This window comes from Mustelus asterias, chromosome 4 (genome assembly GCF_964213995.1).
Source record: "Mustelus asterias chromosome 4, sMusAst1.hap1.1, whole genome shotgun sequence".
Lineage (NCBI taxonomy): Eukaryota > Metazoa > Chordata > Chondrichthyes > Carcharhiniformes > Triakidae > Mustelus > Mustelus asterias.
This window is the reverse complement of record NC_135804.1, coordinates 134527862-134551846: the sequence shown is the minus strand read 5'-3', so window position 1 is coordinate 134551846 and position 23985 is coordinate 134527862. Positions and strand designations below refer to the sequence as shown.

The 23985-nt window shown below is 44.7% G+C and overlaps 1 protein-coding gene across 2 annotated transcripts in view; it reads right to left on the bottom strand.

The window, feature by feature from the left end:
* The window catches only part of aff2 (AF4/FMR2 family, member 2), a 518040-nt gene extending 494364 nt beyond the window's left edge, over positions 1 to 23676 (bottom strand). The window contains exon 1 of one of the 2 annotated variants that reach the window (XM_078211764.1): positions 23371 to 23676. In XM_078211764.1, coding sequence (XP_078067890.1) covers positions 23371 to 23423 — 53 coding nt within the window. In that variant the 5' untranslated portion in view covers positions 23424 to 23676. The remainder of the gene's footprint in view (positions 1 to 23370) is intronic. The other variant, XM_078211763.1, reaches the window with a different exon arrangement.
* Positions 23677 to 23985: the final 309 nt, after the last annotated feature.

Sequence of the window (23985 nt, the reverse complement as noted above, 5' to 3'; positions counted from 1 at the left end):
ACACACACCCGCACACATATGTACACACACACACATACACACATGCACACACACACACATACACACACACATGTACATACATGCACACACACATGCAAACACACACACAGACAGGCACACACATGCATGCACACACATGCACAAACACACACACATGCACACACACACACTCGCATGCATACACACAAACACAGACATAAATGCAAACACACAAACTCACACATGCACACGCACACACACACAAACGCACACATGCCAACACACACCCACAAAGATCTCTGTACTTTAACACCAAGGTTAGAGAAACAGCCGCACATGAGGCAATGTGAAATTTTCCATTTCCTGCAGCCAACCACACTGACATTTTCCGAAACAGAGTTAAGTGAGTGCAATTTGTGCAGGATTATGACCAGTCATGTTTATCAGAGGTACATCTTTCGAATGAGACATTAAACCTTCGGGCCCGTTTGCCTGCTCAGGTGGAACTCCAAAACCTCATGGCTCCATTTGAGGAAAAGCAGAATGTTGTCTCAGTGTCCCGGACAACATTCCTCCCGCAAGCAATGGCAGCAAAAAACAGATAATCAGGTCATTCATTTACGAGGGGTTTGGGTAATCTCACCGTGTACAAATTACCTTTGCATTTGCGTACAAAAAGGCAAGGGAAGGAATCTTGTTTATTGTTATATATTTAAGTGGTTGCATGATTGCTTTAAGAACCAGTCACATAATTTGATACTGATATTATTGGGGTGTTTCACAGGCCCCTGTTTAGTTTCAGTTTCTACTCTATGCAGTCAACAGCTCCTACAATAAATCTGTTGTTGTTATTTTCAATCTATGTATGCAAACCACATCTTTGTCTTTGTGTTTAAAACCCACAATCCCTAACTCAGTTAGGAATTTACATTGTTACAGTGCGGTTTTCAACCTCAGACCATCCCAAGCCGCTGTACAGTTAACATGACACTATTGTTATGTAGGAAACACAGCAACCAATTCGCACACAGCAAGCTCCCACAAACAGTCATGAAATACATGCCCAGCGACTCTGTTTTAGCAATATTAACTGGGGATTAGATATTGTTCAGAACCAGAGAGAGAACTCCCCTGCTCTTCTGCAAATAACTCCATGGGACTTTTTACATCCACCTGAGAAACCAGATGGTTTAATGACTCCTTTGAAAGACAGCACATCTGACAGTGCAACATTCCCTCAGTACTGACCCTCTGACAGTGCGGCACCCCCTCAGTACTGACCCTCTGACAGTGCGGCACCCCCTCAGTACTGACCCTCTGACAATACGGCACTCCCTCTGCAAAAAGCCTCTGACAGTGCGGCACCCCCTCAGTACTGACTCTCGAACAGTGCAGCACTCCCTCAGTATTGACCATCTGACAGTGCAGCTCTCCCTCAGTACTGACCCTCTGACAATGCAGCTCTCTCTCAGTACTGACCCTCTGACAGTGCAGCTCTGTCTCAGTACTGACCCTCTGACAGTGCGGCACTCCCTCAGTACTGACCCTCCAACAGTGCAGCTGTCCCTCAGTACTGACCTCTGACAGTGCTGCACTCCTCAGTTCTGACCCTCTAACAGTGCAGCACTCCCTCAGTACTGACCCTCTGACAATGCAGCAATCCCTCAGTACTGACCCTCTGACAATGCAGCATTCCCTCAGTACTGAACCTCTGACTGTGCAGCTCTCCCTTAGTACTGACCCTTTGACAGTGCAGCAGTCTCCCAGTACTGGCTTTCTGACAGTGTGGCACACCCTCAGTGCTGACCCTCTGACAGTGCAGCACCCCCTCAGTACTGACCCTCTGCCTGTGGAGCACTCTCTCAGTACTGACCCTTTGACAATGCAGCATTCCCTCAGTACTGGTCCCCTGACAGTGTAGCACTCCCTCAGTACTGACCGTCTGACTGTGCAGCACTCCCTGAATACTGACCCACGCTGACAGTGCAGCAATCCCTCAGTACTGGCACAGAACCTTAAGCTTGCCTCTGAACAGAGACTTGCACCTCCAGCCTGTTGGCTGTACACTTCGGAAGGTTATAACGAATTTTAGGAAATCCTTAGAGGGCTAAAGGTATTGGAAAAGAGACGCTTTTTCTTTCTTTCTGATGCCCAATCAGAAATGAAGCAAAATGACCTCCGCTCACGTTACACAAGGCCTTGTGTTAGTTACCAGCTGAGTCAGGAGCTGCTATCCTCATGCCCTGGGGCAAGATTTAAACCAAAATCCCATGGTGAGAGGATATTGAGTTAACCTACTCCTTCACTTGGACGCCTGTTAAATTATGACTATGTTATTGAAATTTTAAAAATAGTCAACTCGGTTCGCAGGTCACGGTTTTGATCCCACATTGGAAACATTCTGGTGATACTACCCTCCTGCTCCTGTTAGCTAACACTGTACTGCTTGAGTGCAGCCCAGTGTCTTAACTGGACTCTGCATCAATAAAACAAACAGAAGCCCCAAGATTAGTGTTTGCAGCACTCGCTCTTAAGACATTTAATGTTGCTCTTATTACAATGCTCCTTCTGCAAGCTATCTTCACCGAAGAATTTGTCCAAACGCCATCTTGAGATAAATGGATTAACAACACCAGTAAAACATGACAAAAAAAACAGAGGTGACAAAATAAAAGTACTGAGTTTGCACACTAAAATTACAGAAAGTAAATCCCAGCCCTAAAACAGCAAGATCCTTATCATACATAACTATTTGTTATTCCTGTCCAGGCTGTCTTAACTCACTGCCTTTTAAAACTACAATCGATTGACCATGAATCTTATAACAATTCATTACCTGATATACTATAATCAAAACACCACAGACAAGATAAATGTTTTATCACTGTACAACCAATCTCTTCAGATAAGATATTCTGTCCTTCTGTCCAGCTAACCAGTTGATATAAAACAAATTGCGCTGTGACCCTTCCATCAAAGCCACCCAATTCCCTCTCCTGTGTTTTTATTGACAGTAATAGGTTGGAGGCATCTGTTCAACTATGGCCCCCTTATACCTACGTATCATAGAGTAGATGTGTCAGTCGTGGTTCAGTTGGCAACATTCTTGCCTCTGAGGAAGCCATTTGAGGGCTCAGATTCCCATTCCAGAGAGTTGAGCGCAAAAGGAAATTGAGGTTGACATTCTAATGCAGTACTGAGAGAGTGTTACACTGCTGGAGCTGCAGTGCGGAATCTTACGGCCGTTCAGGCTAGTGGGATTTTCCCATCCCGCTGCAGTGAATGGAGTTTTGGCTGGGCACCAAACTTTCCGACCTCTTTGCAGCGGCAGTGGGGTGTGAATGGCCGGTAAGATCACGCCCACTATCTTTCAGATAAGTTAAACCTCCTCTCTCATAGAATCATTGAATAGAATCATAGAATCCTTACAATGCAGAAGGAGGCCATTCAACCCATTGAGTCTGCACCAACCACAATCTCACCCAGGCCCTATTCCACATATTTACCCTGCAAATCCTGGCACTAGGGTCAATTTAGCATGGCCAATCAATCTCTTGGGTGGACATAAAAGATTCAATGGCACTATTTTGGATATCATTCATTCATCAGGAGTTTGAGGAACCTCACTATGCATGAATTAACTTCTGCATGTGTATACATAAAGGCAGATGGAGTCCTCCTCTCTATCCCTCAATCAACATCACTGGGAAAAATGATATGGCTATTGCCACTTGCTGTTAATGTGAGCTTGCTGTGTGCAAATTGGTTGCTGTGATTCCTCCATCACAACACTGACTACATTTCAAAAGTATTTGATTGGCTGCAAAGCACTTTGAGACTTCCTGAGTTTGTGAGATGCTCTGAATAAATAGAAATCTTTCTTTTTTTTATTAGCTTGGTTACAGTATGAAGTTTATCTCATCCATATCATGCAATATCTTACAGCTCTTCCGAACCTTCAACTGACAAAACTTCCTAAAGTTTCAGCTTCCAGGGATTTTAGCATGTGGAGAAAGTGGGAAATAAGGGAAAGGAGCCAGAAGGAGAGATGGAGGGAAAGGAGGAAAGCAGGAAAGAGGAAAATGATTTGATTTATTATATTGCCACATGTATTAGTATACAGTAAAAAGTACTGGTTCTTGCACGCTGTACAGACAAAGCATACCGTACATAGGTACTGTGCATCACACAAACCATCCTCCCGTCCATTGACTCTGTCTACAGCCTGGGAATGGAGGGATACAAACGATTGGTCTAGTTGGACCAAGGAGCGGCACAGGCTTGGAGGGCCGAAGGGCCTGTTTCCTGTGCTGTACTGTTCTTTGTTCTTTGTTCTTTGTACACTGACCGCTGCCTTGGCAAAGCAGCCAGAATAATTAAGAACCCCATGCACCCTGGACATTCTCTCTTCCACCTTCTTCCTTCGGGAAAAAGATACAAAAGTCTGAGGTCACATACCGACCAACTCAAGAACAGCTTCTTCCCTGCTGCCGTCAGACTTCTGAATGGACTTACCTTGCATTAAGTTGATCTTTCTCTATACCCCAGCTATGACTGTAACACTACATTCTGCACTCTCTCGTTTCCTTCTCTATGAACGGTATGTTTTGTCTGTATAGCGTGCAAGAAACAATACTTTTCACTTTATATTAATACATGTGACAATAATAAATCAAATCAAGTCAAAACATAGAAAAGGAAAGGGGAGAGTGCAGAATGTAGTTTTACATTCATAGCTGGGGTGTAGAGAAAGATCAATTTCGTGCAAAGTTGACCCATTCAAAAGGCTGATGGCAGCAAGGAAGAAGCTGTTCTTGAGTCGGTTGGTACGTGACTTCAGAATCTTTTTCCCGACGGGAGAATGTGGAAGAGAGTACGAGAAAAGAGAAATGGGGGAAAAGAGAGAGGAGTGGGGAAGGAGCCAGAAAGGGGAAGGATGCAAGAGGGAAAGAAAGGAAATGGGGGGGGGGGGGGGGGAGTGGAGGGGGGCTGTGGATGGACAGAAAGAGAAAGAGAGTAAAGGAGAAAGAGGGGGGGAAATGAGAGAAGGAATCCATGTCAAATTTTATATCTGGCTGCATGGATTTAAAACTTATTTCAAGAACAAGTTCTTCACTTCTTAAGATAAATAGTTTAGGTTTGGAAACAATTGTTGATAATATTAGCAAATAAACACTTAAGTTGTTTGAACAACTATTAAGAGACTTCTTCTGGATTTTTAACACATTTATTCTGAAGGAACAAATATTGGGTGGGCTCTCGGCTGAATGGTGGCTAAACTCCTCCAGGGTCCAGCCTGAGCAATACAGGTGGAACCCACCCAACATTTCATTTCTTAATGGAAACAATTTAGCGGTTATAATTTAGACATCGACATGATGGAAAGTGTTGTACCATTTAAAACTGCCACATGTTCTATTTATTCCTATATTTTGTTTAAGCAAAACTGGGGCAGTCAGTCTTAATATCTCAAGATTAGCAAAGTAAATCTCCCTAAACTCAAGTAATCCAGGACCCACAGAGCAATTACACAGCAGTAAACAACACTAATTCGACTCAAATGTTCTCTGAACAACTGAACAAGCAATTTTTAAGTGCACTGAAGCTTACTCTCAAAATACGACAATGAATGTTAGTGCAACAAAGCAGTGTGCGATTTTTACATTGTGTTACCTGAAATTTACATCACAGAGACAGACTATTCAAGCCAATTGGTCTACACTGATGTTAATACTCCATACAAGCTTTCCTTCACCTCAGTTAACTAATCCTATCAACAATACCGTCCATTCTATTCTACCTTCTGTGTTTATTTAGCCTCCTCTTAAATGTGTCCATGCTATTCATCTCAACTGTTCTGCAGGGTAGTGAATTCCACATTCTCATCGCCTGCTGGATAAAGGCTTTTCTCCTGAATTCCCTGCTGGGTTTATTCACTGAGTAATAGAATCTGTGACAGCTCAGAAGAAGGCCATTCAGCCCATTGAGTCCACACTGGCTTCCTGGAAAAGCATAACTATATTTTTCTTATATAAAGTTTATTTATTAGTGTCACAAATAGACTTACATTAACACTGATATGAAGTTACTGTGAAATCTCCTACTCGCCACACTCCGGCACCTGTTCGGGTACATTGAGGGAGAATTTAGCATGGCCAATGCACTAACCAGCACATCTTTTGGACTGTGGGAGGAAACCCATGCAGGCACGGGGAGAACGTGCAGACTTTGCACAGCCGCTGGAAATTGAACCCGGGTCCCTGGTGCTGTGAGGCAGCAGCGCTAACCACTGTGCCACCGTATTGGTGGCACAGTGGTTAGCACTGTTGCCGCATGGGTGGGATTGTTGTCGGTGCAGGCTCGATGGACCGAATGGCCTCCTACGGCACTGTAGGAATTCTATGGTTCTATGTACCACACTAGTTTCCCGAAAAAGCTGAACTACCCTATATTTATGGCCCCTAATTTCAGTCACCCCACAAGCAGATACATCTCCTCCATGTCAACCTGATCAATCTCCCTCGCACTTGGGAGCCAACCTCCTTCTGCATCATAAGACTGTTGTGTTGCAGTAACGTGGATGGATCTGAAAGAGGCTAGCAAGCCATTCATTGTGCTCAATAGGGTCGAGGCTCACCACCACCTACCTCCTCAAGGAATAGAATCCCTGCAGAGCAGAAGACCATTCGGCCCATCAAGCCTGCTCCAACAACCATCCCAACCAGATCCAATCCCTATAACCTCATGTATTTACCCTGCTTATCCCCCTGACACTAAGAGGCAATTTAGCATGTCCAATCACCAAAATCTGCACATTTGGGCGGCACGGTGGCACAGTGGTTAGCATTGCTACCTCACAGCACCAGGGATCCGGGTTCAACTCCGGCCTCGGGTCGCTGTCTGTGAGAAGTTTGCACATTCTCCCCGTGTCTGCGTGGGTTTCCTCTGGGTGCTCTGGTTTCCTCCCATAGTCCAAAGATGTGCGGGTTACGTTGACTGCCATGCTAAATTGACCCTAGTGCCAAGGGATTAGCAGGGTAAATATGTGGGGTGACAGGAATAGGGCCTGGGTGGGATTGTGTTCGGTGCAGGCTCGATAGGCCGAATGGCCTCCTTCTGCACTGTAGGGGTTCTATGATTCTATGATCTTTGGACTGAACAATAAATGCAGGCCTAGCCAGCGACATCCACATCTTGGGAATGAATTTAAATAAAAATAAAAATATCAGCCTGGGTACTAAATGCTGGCATTGTCGACAACACTCACTTTCTGAAAGTGAATGTAAGGAACTGAGGGAAAACTGTGAAGGAACCCAATGACCTTAGGCCACTGAACCAGGGGGTGGGTTGTGATATAAAGCAGGCCTTGGGGGACGGGGAGGAGGAGGCGGGGCGGAGGGGGAGGGGGGAGATCTGAAAACTCCCCATTCACCCAATACTTTCATTACAATTGTTTGTGTAAATGGCTGCACTGTAGCATGGGGTTTCAAATTATTTTAAAAAGTCCAGCCTTTGAGGTTGAATTGAAAACAGATGTAAGGCCAGAGGAGTCACGTTAAGGCCAGTGTAGAGTTACCCTGGAGGAACTCCTGTCACTTGGTGCCCCAAAGGAAGTTGGGAAAATCACTGCATCTGCATAAAGTTGGAACCTAATACTGCGGAGGGCCAAAATGCTCAATTCACTTCACCTGGGTGATGCTGATGGGAGCTGAACACAAGTGAGGTATGTGAGTTAGCAACTAAGTCACAGAAAATACCAGTCTGGTTAGCATCAACCAGTTCAGGCCATAACTCCAACTTAATTCAGATGATAATTGCCAGACCTGAAGCAATTACTCTCTCGATAAGAGTGTCAACTGTTAGCTGCTCTCGCAATGATGAGTTACAATTTGCTGGTACTCGACTCAGCGCTGTGTTCTTAGTGGAAGGGCTCACACAGTTAAGAAGGAGACTTATCTAAATAAATAAAGTGACAAGAAGCAACGCTGGTTAACGTAACAGCACCTCATCTCAACAGCCCAGTGCAGGCAGATCCAGATAAGCCTCCGTGACACTTCAATCAAAGATGCTGCAATTTATGAGTTGTCCCACTGTAAATAGCACACCTCTGATTAGCTCTGTGGCAACAACCTGATCTAACTTCAATCATAGCCCTTTTAGAAAGAAAGCACTTGCATTTGTCTGTGTGTATCTGCCCACAGTGATGTATCCAGCCCTCGTGCCTGCACCACTTATCCCAATATATAAGCTGCAAGTCACGGAGATCAAGGTGGCATCATCCTGGTAGTGCCAGGGAAAGGCGCTTTGCGATGGCACTGGGAGACTGCCCAGAGTTCAGATTTGTTTGTTATTGTGGTCTGTTTAAATACCGACAGCATGGTAGCACAGTGGTTAGCATTGCTGTCTCACAGCGCCAGGGACCCGGGTTCAATTCTTGGGTCACTGTCTGTGCGGAGTTTGCACGTTCTCCCCATGTCTGTGTGGGTTTCCTCTGGGTGCTCCGATTTTCTCCCACAGCCCGAAAGACGTGCTGGTTAAGTGCATTGTCCATGCTAAATTCTTCCTCAGTGTACCCGAACAGGCGCCGGAGTGTGGCGACTAGGGAATTTTCACAGTAACTTCATTGCAGTGTTAATGTTTGTGACTTGTGACAATAATAAATAAAACTTAAAACTTACCAATTTTGTGGCCTTGTCGACCCCATGTAAAATTTCAACTGATGCTTAAATCTACATAAAGTGCCATCTGTCACTGAGTGGGCAGCCCTTTGACCCGTGAGTCAGGAGAGTGGCACAGCAGCACAGTGGTTAGCACTGCTGCCTCACAGTGCCAGGGAACCGGGTTCGATTCCTGGCTTGGGTAACTGTTCTCCCATGTCTGTGTGAGTTTCCTTCGGGTGCTCTGGTTTCCTCCCACAGTCCAAAGATGTGCAGGTTGGGTGCATTGGCCATGGTAAATTGCCCCTTAGTGTCAGGGGGACTAGCTAGGGTAAATGCATGGGGTTATGGGGATCGGGCCTGGGTGGGATTGTGGTCGGAGCAGACCTGATGGGCTGAATGGCCTCCTTCTGCACTGTAGGATTCTATGAGGAGGTTGGGCTTCAAACCTTACTCCAAAGAGTCCAAGCTGCCACTTCCAGTGATGGACTGAGGGAGTGCTGCACTGCCAGTGATACTGTGTATAGAACAGTGATGGGCAACGTAGGCTAGTGCATGGGCTGTAAGATTAAAATCGGGCTTGTTCACTAACCTTACATTAAGTTGATCTTTCTCTACACCCTAGCTTTGACTGTAGCACTACATTCTGCACCATCTCCTTTCCTTCTCCCCTACGTGCTCTATGAACGGTATGCTTTGTCTGTGCAAGAAAAAATACTTTCACTCTATCCCAATACATGTGACAATAGAAAATCAAATCAAATCAAATAAATAGATTTAATACATGCTGAATATTTCAAAACAGGTTACAGTAGATGCTTAATAATTTACATATTAGTATTAATAGAACAATCAACTTCCAATGGTAAAAAAATAAATACTGACACTTTGGACGCACGGCTCTCACAGTCAATGTTGTGAGCAATCAGAACGCACCTCATTTCACTTGCCCTTGTTTTATGTCTGTATCACTTCAGTCATATCAGTAGGAAAAAACTACGCGGATGGAAATCAGTGGAATGTGGCAATCCTGTGTATGAGCAACGGTCAACAAACCATCGCATGGAGCCGCACTCAGAACCCACACTCAACATGTGGCTCCTGGGACACTGGCTGCCCACCACTGGTGAAGGACAAGGCATTAAACCAAGAGTCCACCTGTCCTCTCAGGTGGGTATTAAAGTTCCCATGGCAGCAGTCGAAGAGCAGCACGGGTGGTCTCTCAACGTGCAAGCTAACATTTATCCCTCAACCAATGCGACTTGTTTGTGGGATCATAGAATCATAGATGTACAGTACAGAAGGAGGCCATTCAGCCCATCGAATCTGTACCGACCACAATCCCACCCAGGCCCTATTCCTGTAATCCCACACATTCACCCTGCCAATCCCTCTGACACTTGGGTGAATTTAGCATGGCCTCCTTCTGCACTATAGGGATTCTATGAAAAAATATTATTCATTCCTGGGATGTGGGCCCTAATTGCCCTTAAACTGAGTGACTTGTTAGACCATTTCAAAGGACATTTAAGAGTCAACTACATTGCTGTGGATCTGAAGTCATATGTAAGGATGGAAAATTTCCTTCATTAAAGGACATTGGTTTTTATGACAATCATAGACAGACAGTCATACAGTACAAAAACAGACCCTTCGGCCCACCATGCCTATGCTGATCATCAAACACCAATCTATACTAATCCTGTTTACCAGCACTTTGTCCACAGCCCACGATGCCTTGGTGATTTAAGTACTCGTCCAGATGCCTCTTAGATGTTGCGAGTGTACCTGTCTTCATCACCCCCTCAGCAGCACGTTCCATATTTCCCCCACACTCTGGGTGAAAAGACTTGTCCTCAGATCACTTCTTACAACTTACTCCTCATCTTAAAGCTATGCCCTCTGGTCTTAGACACCTCTGCCATGGGGAAAAGATTCTTATGATCTACTCTATCTACGCCTCTCATATTTTATTCCTCAATCAGATCCCCCCTCAGCCTCCTCTGCTCCAGGGAAAACAAACCCAGTCTGTCCAGTCTCTCCTCTTGGCTGAAACTTTCCATCATCCTGGTGAATCTCCTCTGCACCCTCTCCAGTGCAATCACATCCTTCCTATCGTGTAACGACCAGAACTGCACAAAATCCTCCATCTGTGGCCTAACCAACATCTTATAAAGTTATACCAAGACTTCCCTGCTCTTATATTCTATGCCCCAGCTATTGAAGGCAAGCATTCTTCACCACCCTATCTACCTGTGCTGCCACCTTCAGGGATCTATGGACTTGTACACCAAAGTCCCTTTGTTCCTCAATACCTGCCGCTCACTGTGTATATCCTAGCCTTAGTAGACCTCCCAAAATGCATCACCTCACACTTATCAGGGTTGAGTTCCATCTGCCATTGCTCTGCCCAATTTACCTATGTATTCAAAACAATGGTATGCTTTGTCTGTATAGCACGCAAGAAACAATACCAGCTGACCAATATCAGTGTGTAGTCTAAGACTATCCTCCTCGCAACCAGCACAACCAGTTTTCGTGTCATCTGCAAACTTACTAATTATACCTTCGACATTCATATCCAAGTCAGTAATGTTTATAACCAATAGCAAGGGTCCCAGCACCGATCCCTGTGGTACACAGCTGGTCACATGCTTCCAATCCCTGTGGTACACCGCTGGTCACATGCTTCCCTGCTGCCATCAGACTTTTGAATAGACCTACCTTATATCAAGTTGATCTTTCTCCTCACCTTAGCCATAACTGTAACACTACATTCTGCACTCTCTCCTTTCCTTTTCCCCTATGTACTCAAAACAATGGTATGCTTTGTCTGTATAGCGCGCAAGAAACAATACTTTTCATTGTATACTAATACATGTGACAATAATAAATCAAATCAAATCAAATATTGCACTGGACGGTTAGCCTACATTCACATTGTGGACTGAGGCTGGATTCGACAAGTGAGGTGTTGTACTAATGATGGCATAGTGCGCAAGAAACAATACTTTTCACCGTATTCCAATACATGTGACAATAATAAATCAAATCAAAATAATCACAAAAGCAACCCTCCACCATCACTCTTTGCCAATTTTGGATCCGATTTGCCAACTTGCCTTGGATCCACACTTTCCTTTTATTAAATTTTATCCTTTTATCATTTTTATTAAATTCACCTGCCATTGTGGGATTCGAACCCAGACCCACAGAGCATTACCCTGGATCTCTGGGTCACTAGCCCAGTGACATTACCACTATTACCACTGCTCCTATTTTCTATGTTTCCATGTTTATGTTGAAGGAGATTTATTCTCCTGGATGGATGCAGAATTTCAGTTACGTGGAGAACTTTACACAAGCTGGGGTTGTTCTCTTTAGAGCAGAGCTGGCTTAAGAGAAATATGATGGACGTGAAAACAGAAAATGCTGGAAATAATTTTGGCAGCGTCAGTGGAGAGAGAAAAACAGAGTGGATGTTTCAGATCAAGGACTTTTCTTCAGAACATCTTTTAGCTCTGAAAAAGGTCGCCAAGCTGAAACATTGGCTGGAATTTTACCGTCCTGCCTGCCACAAGAATTGGAGCAGGCGAGCATGGAAAGGTCTGTTGACCACGGGCGGGACTTTATGGCTTCGGGATGAGCATGGCCATAAAATTCCGCCCTCTAACTAACTCTGTTTCTCTTTCCACAGATCCTGTCTGACCTGCTGAGTAAAATCCGACATTTTCTGTTCCCACGTGCCGTTTTTATTTCCGATTTCTAGCATCCACAGCTTTTTGCTTTGCTGGAGGTGTGTCAAAATCATGCAGAGTTTTGATAGAGTAAGTAAGGAGAAACTGTTTCCACGGAGAAATCGGTGGGGAAACCAGTGGATGTAGGTTTATGATGGGGTGACTTGAGGAAGAAACATTTTATTCAGCAAGTTGTTAGGATCTGGAGCATGCTGCCTGAAAGGCCAGTGTTAGTGGGAGCAATTGGATAGTACTTGCAGAAGAGCTAGCATGGGCATGATGGGCCAAATGGCCTCTTTGGTTCTGTGATCTTTCTCAGGGAAATAATTCATCTTGCAGGTGGTTAGAATGACAATGTGTTATCATCTCCAAATGGGGACACGGCACGGACCTGAGATTGTGTAACTGTCCCCTGTTTTGCTTAGCTTATTTACAAATCCCAGTGTGAACTGATGAGTGAGTGCTAGTTTCTTAGATCAGTCATCACAATAGAGAAGCTGGAGAAGGTGCAAAGCAGATTGATAAGGATGATTCTCAGAACTGAGAGGTTAAAACTCTCAGGAAAGATTGAACAGGCTTAGGCTCTTTTTCCCAGAAAAGGGAAGACTGCAGGTAGAGAGACCATGAAAGGGATTGATACTGTAGATGCAGAGATGTTTCTACTTGTGCGTGAGAACAAAACCAGGGGCTATGTGCGTAAACATAACTAACAAATCCATTAAATTCAGAAGAAATTTACTTACCCCAGAGAGAGGTTAGAACGTGGGAAATTGGGGGGAAGGCAGGATCAGGATATTGAATTTGATGATCAGCCATGATCAAAACGATTGATGGAGCAGCTCAAAGGGCCAAATGGCCTCTTTCTGCTTCTGTTTTCTATGTTTCAATGTGGAAATCATTAGCAGATAGAGTAGTTTGGACATATATCAGTGATTGGCGCAGAGGTTAGCACTGCTGCCTCACAGCACCAGGGACTAGGGTTCTATTCTGGCCTTGGGTCACTGTCTGTGTGGAGTCTGCACGTTCTCCCCGTGTCTGCGTGGATTTCCTCCAGGTGCTCTGGTTTCCTCCCACCAGAGGGTGCGCAGGTTAGGTGGATTGGCCATGGTTAAATTACCCCTCAGTGTCAGGGGGACTTGCAGGACAAATACTTGGGATACGGGGACAGGGCCTGGGTGGTATTGTTGGTGGTGTAGGCTCAATGGGCCAAATGGCTTCTTTCTGCACTGTAGTACTCGATGATTTTGTGGTTCAATGGAGAGTTCCACCCATCAAAGGGATCGAAGCGGGCAAGGGGCGGACATGGAAAAGTCCGTTGACCTCAGGTGGGATTTTCCCGTTTTGGGGTGAGTGCGGTCGGACAATCCCTGTGTGTTTAAATGAAGGTGAACTGAAGGAGAAAGGAATAGAAGGATATGCCAAAAGGGTGAGAATAATTGACTAATATGGTGCATAAACACCAACAGAGAGCAATTGGAGCGAATGGCCTGGGACTGCACGGTGGCACAGTGGTTAGCACTGCTACCTCACAGTGCAAGTATCCTGGGTTCGATTCCCGGCTTGGGTCACTGCCTGTGCGGAGTCTGCACGTTCTCCCCGTGTCTGTGTGTGTTTCCTCCGGGTGCTCCGGTTTCCTCCCACATCCGAAAGACATGCTGGTTAGGTGCATTGGCCATGCTAAATTCTCCCTCAATGTACCCGAACAGGCACAGGAGTGTGGCGACTAGGGGAATTTCACAGTAACTTCATTGCAGTGTGAATGTAAACCTACTTGTGACAATAATAAATAAACTTAAAACTGTCTATGTGCAATGTCATTCCACATACAATGAAGACTAAAGGAATTGCTTGGATGTTCTGGAGTATTGGGTGTGCATCTGATTTTCTGTACAGCGCTGAAATGCAAGGTAAAATGCTTAACATCTCCATAATGTTTCTCATTCATTCCCGCTGCAAGTAGCTCCTGTGCTGCTGCAAGGCCAGTATTCTGGGCTCTGTTCAGAGCTCCATTTGTGCAGCTGGATGAAGCAGATCTTCCCTGCCTGCTTTCCTGTGAACTATTTAAGCGGTGGTGTAACTCTAACCATTCACTCTGGCCTGCCGATCTTGTACCTTTTTTTCAGAAATAGCAGATCGAGTCCTCTTGGGTTGTGTATGCTCTGTGGGAGCACGTTAGTCTCGCCAAGAACTGACACCCGAAACCCATAGCTTAAAGTCAGCAGCAATATTCGAAACAAATGCGTCAAGTTTATAAATAGACAATAGGCCAGATGCAAGCCCCAAGTTAGATACAGGACCATCGATTTAGAACAGCCATGATATTGTAATAATGGAATTGAAGGTGCAATGATCCAAAAGAAGACATGAAGTAAGATACTTATATCTACAAAGCGCCAAATATAGCAGTCACTCTTCAAACAGAATAAAGGTTTGATTAAAAATAGAATTGTTGTAACATTTTTGAAAATGAGGGATCGCTTTTCATGGTAAAATCAGTTTTGCTTTTAGGACAGGTTTGCCACAACAAATTTGTCAAAATTTGCATATTTCAGATCATCGATTCAGCATCAGTCCTCAGTTCCAATTCATCTTTCTACACCCTTGGCTCTGTTCAAAGAGAACTAATTATTGTAAAATGCACACCACCCTCCGACATCAGCTTCGCCAACCACCCCCCCACCCCCCCCAACACACACACACTCCCCTCAGTGTCACAATGTATTTCCCTCTCAACTGTCCAAAATAAAAATAAGGTATTCAGTGTGAAATCAACTGATTAAAAAGTGCATCTGACTGACAGCAGGATGAGTAAAACCACAGTGGCCCGAAGGCTGCATCACATTCACTGCGTGTACCACAGGACAATGATTAAATTCCTAACAACGGCTCCTTCCCACACACCACAGGAAGGTTGTGGTGCAAAGCGCAGAGGGTCATGGGCTGCCTTTTGCGTTCACAAGTGCTATCAGGACTGAAGCACTCCAAGGAAGCCCTGGTGCAGAGTGCAAATTACTGCAGATTTACATTAACTGGTGCAGTCACCATCACGGGTAAAAGAAAGGGCTCATTCACAGTGGTTAGCACTGCTGCCTCACAGCGCCAGGGACCTGGGTTCGATTCCTGGCTTGGGTCACTGTCTGTACAGAGTCTGCATGTTCTCCCCGTGTCTCGGTGGGTTTCCTTCGGATGCTCCGATTTTCTCCCACAGTCCGAAAGACCTGCTGGTTTGGTGCATTGGGCCATGCTAAGTTTTCCCTCAGGGTACCCGAAGAGGCGCCGGAGTGTGGTGACTAGGGGATTTTCACAGTAACTTCATTACAGTGTTAATGTAAGCCGACTTGTGATGCTAATAAATAAACTTTACTTTTAAAGCACTTCACAGTAGATGCCGGCCTTTATTGAAATGTAGTCACTGTTGTAACGCAGAAGATGCCACAATCAATGTGCATTTGGCAAGACCACACAAACTGCGATCTTTTAATAACAAGATCGCTTTCTTTTTTTAGTTGGTTGAGAGATAATTATTAGCCAGGAGTGCCGCGCTCTTTTTCAAAGTGGCAGCCATCGAATCTTGTACATCCTGAAAGGTCAAGATGATGACCTGGGTTAAGCGTCTGAAACATAAGACAGTGGCTACAATAATGCAGCCGTCCCCTGCAGTGGGAACATCAGCCCAGAGTACAGGGCACAGGTCTCCAGAATTGTATTTGAACCCATACCCTTCTGAATCAGCGGCGAGAGTGCTACCAAGTGGCCCACAGTAACATCGGGTAGTGATTGCCCTTGCTACTGTTCTTGGTTCAAGCATTTCAAGCTCGTGTACTGAAAACATTCCACTGGTGCTCTCACTCAGGCAGTAAGGCATGACGTGCAGCCCAGACAATGTTAAGCATTCAAAAATGAGAACATCGCAAATGTAATTTCCAGTGTTGAGTGGCTCATCAATATTAACTTGAAACATGTTTGTGCCCCGGGAAGCACTCTGGAATGTTCTAGACTTTCTGGCATTGAGTCTCCTTGTTTTTCACATCAGATCTCCTGCGGCATTGATCACAATGAGCCATGATGTCTTAAGCTGCCAAAGCCCTATGCTGGGAACATCCGACTCGTCCGCAGTTGGGATTCTCCGTTCATGCTGCAGTGAATGGAATTCTGGCTGAGCGCCAAGTTCTCCATTCTTGCTGGCAGCAGGGGGGGGGAACGGGATTGGAGAATCTTGCCCCTAAGTTCTGAAATTCCCACAGCCTCTCCTTTAAGTGATATATTATTACTTACCTCCCTGACCAAGATTTTGGTCATCTGCCCTAATATATCCTTACGTAACTCAGCTCCAAACTCTGTCTGATTATGGGCGGCATGATGGCACAGTGGTTAGCACTGCTGCCTCACAGCGCCAGGGACCTGGGTTCGAATCCAGCTTCGGGTGACTGTCTATGTGGAGTTTGCACGTTCTCCCCATGTCTGTGTGGGTTTCTTCTGGTGCTCCGGTTTCCTCCCACAGTCCAGAATTGTGCAGGTTAGGTGGATTAGTAAATTATCCCTTAGTGTCAGGGGGATTAGCAGAGTAAATACATGGGTTTACGGGGATAGGGCCTGGATGGGATTGTTGTCGGTGCAGACTTGATGGGCCGAATGGCCTCCTTCTGCACTGTAGGAATTCTATGATTCTATGTGCCTGTGGAACATGGCTTCAAATGTTTCATCTCAATGTTACACCTTTGAGAGGAGGAGACAGACTGTGGTGTAGCGCTAATGTCATTGCAGTTGTTGCAGATTTTGTTTTGATGTGTTAATAATATTATCTATGTTGATCTCTGTGGACAGGGGTAGCCAACAATCAGGATAGTCAATGACAGAGGGCAGTGAATCATATGTTTTGACAGTCAACCATATTGTAGCATAATTGTTGTTGGCCATTGACGTTTTAATGTACTTCACTGTATGAAATGAGACAATGTGACATGCACAGCGGCACAGTGGTTAGCACTGCTGTCTCACAGCGCCAGGAACCGGGGTTCGATTCCCAGCTTGGGTCACTGTCTGTGAGGAGTTTGCATGTTCTCCCCGTGTCTGTGTGGGTTTCTTCTGGATGCTCCGGTTTCCTCCCACAGTCCGAAAGACTGTTAGGTTAGGTGCATTGGCCATGTTAAATTCTCCCTCAGTGTACCCGAACAGGCGCCGGAGTATGGCGACTAGGAGATTTTCACAGTAACTTCATTGCAGCGTTAATGTAAACTTATTTGTGACAATAATAGATCAATAGAATCACTATTAAAACCTGACATTGTTTATTTCAGAGGCAGAAATAAATATGGGAGCTTAGTTACATCCGTTAATCAGATAGTTCCTTTCTTTCAATATAAAGTCCAAAAGCCATAAATTGTTGATATCTTCAACAAAAGAGTTTGTCAATTTTGTTTTTCGATGGAGTTGACCAAGATATGAATCTCCACTGATCCCATGCTCTCAGTTTGGAGTCCCATTTTAAAAACAACAATAGCAAGCAATGCCCAACCCAGGAATTCCAATCGACCATCTCATTCGAACATGGTGCAGCCCCTGATGCTGGGATTGGTGAATGTGCCCTCAAGGAGACAAAAAAGATTCAGCAGCCAAGCCCAACACAAGGGGGATGGACCGAATGGCCTGATCCAATTCCCACCCATCGTTATTATCATTGTGTCACGCCAGAACACCTAGCCTCATCACAGAATGAACCCAGTGGGAGGCCATTGGGCCCACTAAGCTTGTGCTGTCTCTTTGGGTGGGATACTCCGGTCTCGCGCACCCCAAGACTGGAACTTCCCACCCGAGCTCAACAGGCCTTTGAATGGTCCGCCGAAGCTTCCGCGTCGCTTGCTACAATTCCCGCGGCAGGCGAGGCGGGAGAATTTCCCCCTTTGAAAGAGCTAAGAAATCAGTCGGACTCCCTTTCTCCATAACCCCACACATTTCCCCTTTCTGGGTAGATATCCAGTTCCCTTCGGAATGTCACTATCAGATCAGCTTCAGGCATTGAATTCCAGATCACAACAACAAATCAGAACGTGATTCAAACACAAACAAAAAACTGTTTCCCAAGCATTTTTTAAAAAACGAATTCTGTCGCTCGAAGAACCATTGTCCCATTGTAGACTTACGGATACTTCCTGTTCTGTGTGTCTGGGGTCATTACAAAGACGCAGTCAGTGGCATATTTTCAGAACAATATTCCCCAGGTTTTAAAGTGCACCACTTGGAATCTCATAAGCAGAAAGGCTGCAGGAACATAATGTCGAGTTGCAGTGACTTCACCATCTCAAACTATAAAAACCAGCACACTGACAATATCACTTCAACATGACCTGTGCTTTATATTGTATCAGGTAACACTGACACGTCGGTTAACAAATCCAATGCTTGGTTCACCATAGAATAATTGTAATTAGACTTAGAAAGTTTTCCGCAACTAGAGATATGTGGGGCAGAGAAAGTACACGCTTACATCCGCATGTGGGATTTTTACAGTCGCCCCTACCTTGAGACCACAAATTCCCGGAGTTCAAAGGTCAATTGTTCCACGGCCCATCAAACTATCCCGCGGTGGGCGGGATCGGAAAATTTACACGCCGTAGCTCACATCTCCTGGAACTTGTCAGTACTTTGGCTTGATGCCACGCCACATCAAGGGCAGCATGGTGGCACAGTGGTTAGCACTGCTGCCTCATGGTGCCAGGGACCGGATTTGATTCCCGGCTTGGGTCACCGTCTGTGTGGAGTTTGTACCTTCTCCCCATGACTGCATGGGTTTCCTCCGGGTGCTCCGGTTTCCTCCCACAGTCCAAAGATGTGTGGGTTAGATGGATTGGCCATGCTAAATTGCCCCTCAGTGTCAGGGGGACTAGCTTGGGTAAATGCATGGGGTTATGGATATAGGGCCTGGGTGAAATTGTGGTCGGTGCAGACTTGATGGGCTGAACGGCCTCCTTCTGCTCTGTCAGGATTCTATTCTATGATCAAGAATGGCCGAGCGGTGGACTCACTTGTTTTTATCCTTCTGCCATTGGCGTGCTGGATGAATTTACAGGCCGATAATCAACCCATTTGGCCGCATTATGCACCTTCCATGGCCATCAAATCCTGGAGTGGGAGTTCAACCCAGAGCTTCTTGTTCAGAGGTAGGATCCCATCCTCCTTTATAACCGTCCCTCGATATGTGTTCATACATATGTCTGCGAATGTGTATGTCCTCACAAGTTCTCACTGTAATATACGTGCACGTATAAAACATACTACATTGCCTATTTCTCACACCAACTTTCAGGGATGGCTCATCTTGTTCCACAAGACACTTGTTTAAAGGATTGCTGCTCTGCTGGAGTTTTTGAGACATGTGTCAGATGTCATTGAAACAGAATTAACTGAGTCAAAATACTACAGATAAACAGACAGGAGATAGAAACAGCAACCGGAATGTCGAAATTAACCAATTGATTAATAATTGATCTCACATGCAATCTGCATAGTTGAACATTAACACAACCTCCCTCTTTGAAATTGTCAAGTCCAGCGCTGGTTGGGATGTTCTTGTTGTTGTTGCTGTATTCCAGTCCTGCTCAGACCTCAGTGACAGCAGAAGTGTCAAAGACTCCACCACGTTTTATAAATAGAAAGTTCAAAGGTCCATATTTTTCACAAGCAAAGGAGCGTAAGCAGGCCCTCTCTGACAGGATCCATTTTCCGTTAAAATCAAAACCTGGGCTGTACATTTGTCGAGTCTTAAACTCATGCCACACCGTCAGATCAAATGAGTCTTCGGCATAATTTGGCATTCTGGAAGGGATCGTATATTCTAAACAAAGGTGAACTGTTCCAGGTCAGGCCTGGCATTCATGTGCAACAACTGTACCAGATACAATCTTATTAAAAGTTGCCTACTGGTTCTGTAAATCTCTCCTCTTAACACTGATTTGCTATAAAGGGATTTATGTTAAATCTGAGAAACTAACTGCCCTGTACTGTGGCAAGGCACACAGAACGGCTGTGATTTCCTGGAGACTGAATACTGTGCAACATTCCACTGAATATTATTTGTTTGAAGAATAAGGTAACCATTAACTAATCATGTGTGTGCAGGGCCAAAGGTTATTGGATTTTAAAACACTGGTCCCCAGTGAATTATCTGGAAGTATAAGGACTCGGAGCAGAAAGTTGACTCAATCCTATAATTCTGCCTTAGTGTAAAGCTTTTTCATCTGATATTGGATTAAATTAAGCACATGTACATGCATGTTTGTTTGCTAATCATCTTTGTCTTTAGGATAGCTCATTTCTGTCGCCCTGTCTATAGGTCATGAGTTTACCAAAGCATGTAGACTTAAAGGTAAGTTGTGAAGCGGACATAAGGAGGCTGCAAAAAGATATAGAAAGGTCAAGTGAGTTGGCAAAGATCTGGCAAGTGGAATATAATGCCAATTGTGCATTTTGACGGGAAGAATTAAAGATAGGCTTATTATCTAAATCGTGAAAGATTGCAGAGCTCAGATATGCAGAGGGACCTGGGTGCCTGAATCGCAAAATGTTAGTATGCAGGTACAACTAGCAATTAGAAAAGCTAATATAATGTTATCATGTATTGCAAGGGAAATTGAATATAAAAGTAGGGAGGTTATACTTCAGTTATGCAGAACACTAGTGAGATCACATCTGGAGTACGGTGTACAGTATTGGTCTCCTTATTTAAGGAAGGATGTAAATGCGTTGGAAACAGTTGTGTTTGTTGGCCTTTTCTCAGTGTTTCCATTCAGTGCTGGCCACTCATTCATTGTCCAGTGGCAATAAATATATAATCCTTATTGCCCCAGTTGCATTAGATAGTTAGTTTACTGTGATTTCGTATAAAGTATGAGTTTGCTCCTTGATAATGTAGTTTTTCTATGTTTCTATTTTTAAGAGACTCCTGGATGAGTACAGGGGACTTAATAGGATGGAGGGTTATAGGTAAGCCTAAAAGGTAGGGATATGTTTGGCACAACTTGTGGGGCCGAAGGGCCTGTTTTGTGCTGTAGTTTTTCTATGTTTCTATGTTTCGAATGAAGGTGGGATTAGTGGGACGGTAGAGTTATGTCCCTCCCAGTGACAATATGCAAAGAAATTGATGATCTATTGAGGGGATGGTGTATAATTTATCTGGTTGATGTGCCAGGGATTTCCATGGTTTTCAATTCCATTTTGGTACAAGTGCATAGTTTCAGTGTCTCTTAGGAACATACAAACAAGCAGCAGGAGTAGGCCATTCAGCCCCTCAAGTCTGTTCTACCATTTAATAAGATCAGGGCTGATCTGATAGTAACCACAAATTTGCATCCTGCCTACTGCCAATAACATATCACCCCCCCTTGTTTCCCAAGAATCTATCCATCTCTGTGGACAACCACAGAGATCAGCCACAGAGGACCACTAGCCCATCACAAATTAGACACTTACTGCCAACACACTGACAGGAATCAGATGCAGTCAGACAGCGAGAGATAGGCACATCTCATCATTGAGTCAAAATACTTTGAACACACTCCAGTCGTAGTAGGTCTCTTGGGCACCAGCACACAATGACACCAGGTCAACAAGTATTGGACACGTCCTGCTACTAGACTATCAAGGGTCAAACAGATATTCGTCGTTTACCTGCTAGAGCCTAAGTGACCTCCACTTGACTGCTAGGACATTGGCAAACAGTCTGTACAAGACCAACAGAGATAATCTGTCCTGTAAAACCACTCTGAACAAAAATAAAAGGCAATCTACCAACAAAGAAACACGGGTGAGTAACAATGGAAACGTATTAAAAGAGCAATTATGTTTGCAACATTCTCAAGCGACACTGACTGAAAGGTGACATTATGGCACAATCTACAAGGTATTTCCACACACAATCGTACAGCACTGAAACATACCATTCGGCCCAAATGATCGAGGCTCCACTCTGCGCTCAGAAGGACCCAAGTAAACCATTTTGTCCTCATGCCTCCAATCATCTTAAAGAGATAGCAAAGCCCAGATGCCCATAAATCTGGCAAAAATTGAAAATGTTCGCAATAGATTCACATTAGAGGAGGCAGTTTGGTTTGGCTCACCACTCCAGACCAAATGTGGACATGAAATAAATTCTACAATTAACCTGCTGAGGACTGGAACATTAACTCTTGAACCCCATCACTCCCAATAATAATTTATTTCATGGCAAGAACTTCAAGTGCATACAGTCCTGACATTCTTTCCATGCAGATTAACAGCACCTTACTATTACTTGGAAATGTTGTACATATGATAGATTCAAACATGTGTGTTTTTTAACCTCGTCGCACTGAGATACTTGCTTCACTCCCACAAAATTACAAAACGGCTTTCCCCAGTGGGCAAAAGAGACAAATTTCTTGTGTGCAGAAAGTTTTCAGAAATCTCCAGCTATTATCATTTAAACATTCATCTCGGAATGAGCAAGCATTGTAAATTCATAATCTCACTGTAAACATCTGATAATTTCCTTACATCTCTCTCTATATATATATATGTGTGTGTGTGTGTATAATATATTGATGTCGGAGGGTGACCTCAAAAGCTGAGTACTCACCCTCTGTTAATTGGAAACATCCATTCACTTTCCACACAGGGACATCCAGCCACAAACTTAAGTCTGTCAGTGCCATGGGGGCACTAGGTGTCTCTGGTGCATTATATTCACAAAAGCTCGCACAGAAAATAAAACACTACACAAAGCAAACCTTAAAAAACAAACAAAAAAATCAGTGTGGCAAAAAATATAGATCCATACTGACACCAGCGTGTAAGCTGTGTGACAAAAAAAAAGCCTGCAGTATAGCAGTGTTTCACAATGATAGCAACTGAGGCAGGCACCAACAGCAGTGAAGCCTATGCGAAGGGCTTGAATTAAAAGCAATGAAGCAACCTTATTCATAACAAAGGCTAAAAACAGCAGAGAGAGAGAGAGAGAGACCTACCATGATTGCTCCAATTCCCAGTCTCTGAAGAAGTCAAACTCAAAAAGGTCCATCTCAGTTCTGTTGTTCAGACCCCTGGAACTAGTGTCCCTGACAGCAGTGGGCTTGACAGAACATACGGCGATTATTCTGTTTAACTGTAAGCAGTACTGTACGTGCTGGCTGGGCAGGCTCTCACAGTGAGAGAATGCTCTGGCTGCCTTAGCTGTGCAAGGCAGGCTCAGCTCAACATCAGACAGAGTGGGGTGGAGCTATAGGCAGCAAGAAGCCATGACATGGAGCCAGTACACTATCAGCTCAGGATCTGGCACGTTGAAATGAAAAAGAAAACACACACACAAGATGAGAAATAGCAGCTAAGCTCCACCCCTGGCAGTAACAGCTGTTTGGGGAAGATGTGGCTAAGGCAATGCATATATTCTCCCTCCTGCATTTTTATCAGTCGCATCATCCTTGTGCCCGTGTGCCCACCCCCTCCTCCACACTCCCCCCCCCCCCCCCCCCCCCCACTCTCCATTTCCACACTGGGGATGTGCCCAATTGGCTCTCTGCCCACCCCCAATGCCCCCAAGCTGGGCATCTCTCCCAAGATTAGGGTGTTACAAATGCCAAACA